This window comes from Spizellomyces punctatus (assembly GCF_000182565.1).
Source record: "Spizellomyces punctatus DAOM BR117 chromosome Unknown supercont1.6, whole genome shotgun sequence".
Classification (NCBI taxonomy): domain Eukaryota; kingdom Fungi; phylum Chytridiomycota; class Chytridiomycetes; order Spizellomycetales; family Spizellomycetaceae; genus Spizellomyces; species Spizellomyces punctatus.
In genome coordinates this window covers 126684-134579 of record NW_015971542.1, presented here as the reverse complement: position 1 = coordinate 134579, position 7896 = coordinate 126684, and the positions used below count along the sequence as shown (strand labels likewise).

Genomic DNA, 7896 nt, shown 5'->3' with positions numbered 1-7896 from the left:
AGAGGGTGTGGGGTTAGGGTCCTGTTTAGTTAGTCCCACTTGCAGCCGTGTTCTGCTCAAGCGCTTCGAGAATCGGCGGAGGTGATGAGGACTGCTTCTCGCAGGTGAGTGAAATGATACATGGATTGTCAGTGCTCGCAGGGCACGTCCTATCGCTGCGGGGGTAGGAGTGGAATCCATTGCGATGGTCCCAAGTTAGGTCATTCCCGTGGCTGCGGGCACCTGGGTGTTTATGCATTGCGATGCCGGCTTTGACCGAAGCGTAGAGCCACTGAACGTGGTAATGAATGGGCCTTTCAGAGTCAATAGGGCTTGTAGGGCGCCATCTGTTGTAATTGTGCAGTCGCACAAGACTGACGTAACTCAGGGTAACTCCTTTTTGTTCATAAAGGTAGTATCAGCGAGGTGGACCGGACCACCTCGCTGAAGACGGTAGCGCAGCGAACCGGATCTCAAAGGCCCAGTAACTTTTGCTCAACTCAGGACTACAATCTTCTCGCAGGTGAGTGAAATGATACATGGTTTGGCAGTGGCTCGCAGGGCACCTCATCCGTTGCGACTGTACGAGGTGGAGTCCATTGCGATGGTCCCAAGTTAGGTCAAACCCACCTCGGGTGTCTGCGGACACCTGGGATCTTGTGCACCGCGGTGCCGGCTTTGACCCAAGCGTAGAGCAAATACATAGAAACTGAGTGAGAATAACTGGCATATTTTGAAAGGACTGAAACTATTTGTTCCTTGTAGACACTTCTGGCCGAGAAGGCCACATTCAATGCATTTTTTTCACAAACGCACAAGATAGTGGCCCTCAGTGAAGATTCCGTCAATGAAGCCGTAGATGCGAAACTCGACCTTCGAAACAAGAAGCGCAACGTGAAGCACCTTGTGGGCACGACCAAACAATAGCAGCAGAAGTGGCGTGTTTACCGAACACAGAACAAGACCAAATAGCACCTACTCCCGCCGTCCGATCGAGTTTGGGCTTAGCCGTTGAAGCGATTAGAAAGGCGCATTTAGAGAATGATGCACGTCACAGCCTTGTTTGTAATATTCTTGAGTATGGTTGACTAGTCAGACAATAAGATTTAATAATAACAAGTTGACGCGGAAAACGAATTGCTGGCGCGCAGTAGTTGGTGCATTTCAAGTGGGGAGGACACCATTTGTCTTTATCCACCAAACCAAAGACAGGACAAGACTGCTAAGGCACGCTAACTATTCGATTTTGCTCTGGCATGACAAGGTTTGTTGACAAAGAAAATAGGTAAAGCTTGCGCGCAATAGTTGTCTTGAATTTACCATTGCTGCTATTGGTAATGAGGGAGGTCTAGTATGCATCTGCAAATTCGTTGCGGTGCACTCAAATTGCAAGATCCTTGTCCATGATTTGCATTTCCAATACATTGCTGCTTTTACAGTCATTCCGATGTAACTTTGCTCCATTGCGTTCATAGATCAAGGTTCAAAAGGTGGAAAAGATTATCAAAATATGGGGGCAAGTTTGCACGCCATCAGAGTGAAAGGTAAATCGAATTATTCCGATTAAAAGTTGATATATTCTCTGCAGCACACTATGGCGCAAGAGCGCGGCTGTGGAGGAGGAGGAGAGTGAAAGAATCTGATGACGGCGACGACAACAGCACTATGGATCAAGGTGAGTATGGTAGGAAAAATGCAGTCAGTAATTGGCAGAATTGCAAAGAATCTGCACACACATATACAAATATCAATGTATATACATATATAATAGGAATGTCGATATATATTAGACATTCGATTAGACAACAAAACGTTTCCTTGCCTTCGCTGGGCAAATTCGCTAAAGAACACTACGTCCAAAAGGCATCCGTGCGCAAGATGTTAACCGTCAGCACCGAAGCTTTTGAGGAGGCGAAAAGAGATTTTCTTCTAGGCATATCGCTCAAAGAAAAGGACATTTACGAGCATTGGGGGCAATACTTTGATCTTCTCTACCGGATTCGTAAGCGCTTTGAGCAGGAGAGGGACAGTTGGCGCGAGCTATTGAAGGGGAAGAGCATGGATGAGCAAAAGGATCTCGCAAAGACGGACTACCGAGGTGGTCGCCTCGTTGACGACTTTCCTCTGCTCCCTGAATTTGGCGACGCATGGCAACCGATCACGCTGGATAGTCTGGGCCTTGGTGGACTGGTGGGGACGAGGGGAAAAGGTCAAGAACACTGGCGAAAGGTCTGGAGCAGCGTCTTCGATGTGGGAAAGGTAGTCCCTGATCCAGAGCGGGCCTATACTGACCGGAGCTTCCACTACATGATTTTGACGGACGGTGTCTGTGCAGGGGTGCTGGTGAATACCATGAATCGTACGCGCCGGAAAGCTTATGAACAATGGGAATCTGTCAATCAAGTTTCTGGAATCCGCCCGTCCACGCTATCAGAGCTTTCAAAAGTTCGCCCAGAAAACCTACTGAACAAAGTGATCATCTCGGTGGATACGAACAAAGATCCTATCATTGCTGCTGGCTATTACCAAATCGGTTCGCACCTCGTGGATGGACAAGTTCAATACCAACCCTATTATCTGAATCGTAGTCAGCACCATCGCTTCCGAAAGCAAAGACGCTGGGTACAAAGGAAGTCGAAACCGCGAGGAAGGAAAAGACGTATAAAGCGAAATGCAAGGTGGCGTGGCAGACGCAAGCAAGAAAGGGGTCAGTTCTGGCCACAAGCGAGTTGTCAAAAGCCTAAACGAAGTAGCTATGGACACTTCGCGCTCTTCAGCAGAAGATATCGGCGGGAGATTACAGGAGAGCGGAAACGGGAGTTGTGGCGTAAGAAATGGCAAGCAGATCCTCGATATGGTATCAAGTCAATTTACAAGGATGCTCAAAACTATAGCCGACGTTGCAGTGCCGCTGAGTATGCTCAACTTGTTGCCTTTACCTATCGAACATTGGCGAAGCGACTGAAGTTCACGGGCCTGAGAAAAGTACGCCGACTCAGACTAGACCGACACATCTGTATTAAGAGAGCCGAGGGAGAATTCTTACGCCGCTTCTTTCCTGCTGGAGTTCCAATGAACGATCTTGTCGTTATTTGGGGCGACGGTGATTTCCACCACAACATGCCGGGCAGCGCGACGAGCCCCAAGGGCGTTTCGAAAAACTCCTCAGAAGGGGCGTCCGCAACCACCTCGATCGATGGGTGAGGCTGAGCTTTCTTACTGGCGCGAATTTAACTCCAGCCAAGTGTGTCCAACATGCCATAAAAAGGTGAAGCGACACGAAGTGGAAGAAGGTCGAGAGGTGTGGAGGGTGAGCGCTTGTTCAAATACCGAAGCTCACGGTGGTCGTGACAAGTTTTACGAGCGGTAGGAGAAAAGAAATTTTGATTTCGTCGGTCAACCTGTAATCGTTGGTATTTTTTGGTTTCAGGAACATAGCCGCTGTACACCTCATTCTTCAGAACACCCTGAATATTGTTCAGCATCATGAACTCCCCATCTACACAAGACCGTGATTACTTACTTAGCTTAGTTAGTTAAAAAAAAGGCTTAGTGGCTTAGGGGTGGCGCATTAACTTCGCCTCCTGTCGCAAGACGTAGTTGCAGTGTTTTTGTCCTGTGTACTATAATTTGGTCCATCTGGAGAAACTTTTAAAAACGTTTGAAAAGTTCTTTTTACCTTTGTCGAAGTAACCCTTTCGGCCCATTCTGTTGTACTAAAAATGTCATTTCCAGATCACAAATCGCCTGGAGCTGAGAACTTGACAATTCATCCTTTGTATGTGTCATTTCCATTATCCTGCTTCAAATATTCCGATTGAGCGACAAAGGAAATCAAATCTGACTGCATTGAAAGACGATCTCAACCCCCATGAAATCCATTATTTGTATTACACGCATTTTGACTGGTCATTGTCATTACCAACACTAAGCAAAAAAGTCAAAAGTTCGCCAAAAGTTCACCGAAAAACTTTTAGTGTGTGATCTACATACGTTTGGGTATCTTGGAAGGCATTGACCAGAGTGTCGTTATCATACCGACTCTGCAGGATGCTGACTATGACAAGCTGTTGACCCAGAACATTGTGTTCTTGAACTTGTTTGATGCAACAACGGCAGTGAATACGGTCCTTGAATGCATGGTACGGAATACCCCGCTTGTCATCAATAGATTACCAGCCATGGTAGAACTACTTGGCGCACAATATCCTTTGTTCTATGATGCTGTGAATGACATTCGAAATGTATTGCCACGTTCAAGTATCTTGGCTGGTACGACGTATCTGGCCCAAATGGATAAGAGCAATGGCGTCTCATTCCTCAGTTCCATGAAAGCGGCGCTTAGTGTCATCTCAGTCTAAATTTTCGTACTTCTCACCTTTCTCGATCCAAAGTAGTTGCGTCTTCTCCAATTCCAGCCCCATCGACGTGTTCTCGTGGTCGTTCCTGCACCGGGCAAAGCAGTCGGCAAGCAACCGAAAGGGGAACGTGACAATTTCCACAATCAAAGTGGCTATATTTACAATCACGTCCACAATAAAGTTCAAGATGGAAACAAGTATATAACACATGATTCCTGTTCTCTGTGTCGAAAAAAAGTACATTTGTTACATTCAAAATGGGACACCTAGTGTGGCAGGAATTTTCATCAACAATATCTTGTTGTACCCTGAAAAGGTCGATTAGCTTGCGTTCAGACGACGTCAACTAAAATGGATAGAATGCACCAATTCTTCACAGACTTTGGGTTCAGAGGAACCTATGCTCAGTTGAAGCAAAAGTATCCTACTGCAGAATTTGAAATAGACGAGATCAATGGTAAACAATCTCACTACAGACGCTCTTACTATCCGCCACAAACGAGGAAGATTTCTTTGCGCACCATCGACGCGGTTGATGGTGATTTCGACACTCTTTGTTCACTCCTGCACAAACGTCCAGACCAGTTTCAAGTGACCAGTATCGGGTTACTTTGAAAATTCCTTGTTGCATCCGACGTATTCCGTGGTGACACGGGGATGCCTACTCAAGGAGAACCAATGGTTTGTCGGGATACTTGTCTAGTAATTTGAGCAACTTGGGTTTTTTTGACAAATCAACAGAACAACTCAACTGCAGCTCAATGCCGTGGTAATCGTTACCATGACTTACAGCTGAACCACTAACTCAACAGCAGCTCAATGATGTGGTAATCGTTACCATGACTACACGCATTTGTTCAATTCATGGTGTTTAATCCCGAAGTCCTCCATTTAGACAACGTATCATAGACATCTACTGCACTTCCAACGTCACACTGCAAGTATCGACGTATCGCGGCACCCAAGCGATCATTAGGCCTCATGAGGTCTTCTACTGCTTGCGTCTTCCGGCGCCGAATGGCATCGTCCGAGGCTTTCATGAGCTCCAAGTGGCTGACCAAATTCAACAAATTATGGTAACTGGAAAGCCTGTCCATCACCTCCATCGATCCACTAGCGAGGAGATTGATGTACCGGTTGTCTCCCGGACTGATGAGAACATCCATGGTCTTGCCGTCTTTTGGGCATTCGTCGTAAACAGCTGTCAATTCGGGCGAGTAGAATGCTTTACCAGGGGCCGCGATAGTTAGGTCGTGCATGTTCCATCTTTTCCAGCGCAAGCGAAAGCTGTCTTCCAAAATGACAGATATGTTACCGACTTCTTCACCGCCCATGCGCAGGCTGACATACGGATAAGTCCGAAGGATCTCGAATTTCGGTCCAGTGATCTCCCGCCCATTGGGAAACTTGATGCCAGTGATCTCCCGTCCATTGGGAAACTTGATGTGCACTGACAAAAAGTTCCAATCTACCTTTACAGGGGTTTGCGGAATGTAATGTTTCCATTCGCCTCCCTCATTGTAGTTTGTGCGGGACAGATACAGAGTCAATGCTTTGCGTCCTTCAAAAGAAAGGATGCACTGCAATTTTTCAGCAGCGTAATCAGAGGAGGTCTTCCATGTTCTGCAAGTCGTAGCTAGGCGCTTGAGTTCTACATAAGAAAGGTACCCAAATACCTTGTCCCGAACCTCGGCTATGTCCATTGTCTCGCCAGGTTTAGAAGCTCACCCAGCGGATACAAATTACCGGTTGCCATAACCACGCATGCACCTGCTGGTTTAGGCCATGACGTAGCATTAGAAAGTTCCGCTCGATGTGGAGAAACTAAGCAATCTCAGAGAAAGCTCTTTCAATTTCATCATCATCATCCGAGTAACATACTAGCTCTCCAAGGTGCAGTTTCTCGAACAGATAGAACATTCCGACATTAGACATCCATTATGGAATTTGAAACGGTTCCATATGAAACACATTTGTTGATCTGAGTAAATGCGAGTTTGTTTTGCTTGAGTACTTGTATCTTAGTGTAGAGGTGACAGAAAATGGCACTAGCTACTACACCAGGGAATAAACCGGCGACAACCGGTTCGGAAAAGCTAACTAAGCTACTACTACGCAATTATACACGCAATACGTAACGGTTGGTTCTAACCGGATAACTGCCCACCACCACATGCGGTCCCTACTAGGCCTTGATCCAGAACTCTTGATGGCATTGAAGCCAGAGTCTTCGCAACATTGGGGAGACTCGCAAGGTGGAGGATGTTCAGTGACAAGGCTTGGAGACTAGAGAAAAAAACTGCATGTCAGAAGATGACCCAATGACAAGAAATGCAAGAAATGCCATCGATACATACCAGCCAAGCTCAACTAATGTGGCAGCATAATAGTAGGTTTTGTTATCAGATCCGATTGGTTGCCACTGGTTCTGGTCATGGTTGCTGTCGGGCGGTCAAGGTCCTCGACACCACCACATCGGCGTTCTCATGGTTGGCCGAGTCGCGATGAGGTTGTGTGAGTCGCTATGAGGTTGCAATGTGGGTCGCAATGAGCGCTGCACAGATGCTTCGAGTCAAGGATGGGTAAAGAGGAAAGAGGGAAAAGGCCCCCCTTCTATAGACCTCTGGCATGCGCCTCACCGCAGTTTAAAAAAAAACATTACAATACATGCCACACCAATCTGAGCGATAGAGGGGGGTTCTGATTATGCGATATGATTAACCGGATTCATCCGGATAATAACGGGTCCTAGTGCCATTTTCAATCGCCTCCACACTATGATGCACTCGTTGACAGCAAGTACTCACGTGACTAAATGCAGGACTGACACGACGGTGAGCGTGTTGAATCAGGATGCCACCATACACACATCGCAAATACCCTGGCCCGCTGCCTTTCTTTCCCTATATCTCTGCTATATATAATCAACAAAAGTCAAGTATGTAGGTGTACACATTGGGCAGTTATATGTGGCAATTTCCCATGTTTGATCTCAAAGTGGTTTAAAAATCCTGGCTACATGTGGTGAAAATAAAAGACTTTTGACCGGGGCATACACATAATATAGGATATAGAGAAGTGCATCCACGGAATATAACTTCCGCATCTTCTGTATTTGCGTTTTGTGTTATTATTTTTCAGGTCTTTTGTTCAAGTGCATTGCACGCACGGTGGGCTCACTCTGGTATCGTTCCTCATCCTGCCTCACCAGATGACAATGTTCCATCACGCCTTAGACATGAGAATGATTATCATTAAACAAACATTATGACCAATGGTACCATGCTGTCGGCCGACTCAGCAAAAAGAAAAAAGGGGTCAAGCCATGCGCAATGTGGACGTTCGCCTGACTCGCCAAGTAATAGGCTGTCAAATAACAACCTGCCTGCAGAGATTTCGAGCAAAACCGGAAAAAAAAGTAAAACATTCATGCTTCATGCATGTGAGTTGTCCCAATCGGAAGGCACAAATCGTTAGGTGGTTCAGCCCGGTTAGTTTACAAGAAGTATCAGGAATGTTGACCGCATGACGATAGGGGGGGGGGGGGGGGGGGGGG

At 46.6% G+C, this 7896-nt stretch overlaps 2 protein-coding genes across 2 annotated transcripts; one reads left to right on the top strand and one right to left on the bottom strand.

Annotated features, from left to right (window-relative positions):
* Positions 1–1857: 1857 nt before the first annotated feature.
* SPPG_03742 (uncharacterized protein) lies at positions 1858–2644 on the top strand (the record flags this gene model as incomplete). The annotated part of the gene is made up of 2 exons (XM_016751992.1): positions 1858–2512; positions 2568–2644. 2 exons carry the CDS (start codon positions 1858–1860, stop codon positions 2642–2644), a joined length of 732 nt encoding a protein of 243 aa, XP_016608654.1.
* A 1133-nt stretch (positions 2645–3777) lies between these two features.
* On the bottom strand, positions 3778–6043 carry SPPG_03741 (uncharacterized protein; the record flags this gene model as incomplete). The annotated part of the gene is made up of 2 exons (XM_016751991.1): positions 3778–3906; positions 3973–6043. The coding sequence occupies one exon, from the start codon at positions 6041–6043 to the stop codon at positions 5198–5200; it is 846 nt and encodes a 281-aa protein (XP_016608653.1). The 3' UTR covers positions 3778–3906; positions 3973–5197.
* Between the last annotated feature and the right edge of the window lie 1853 nt (positions 6044–7896).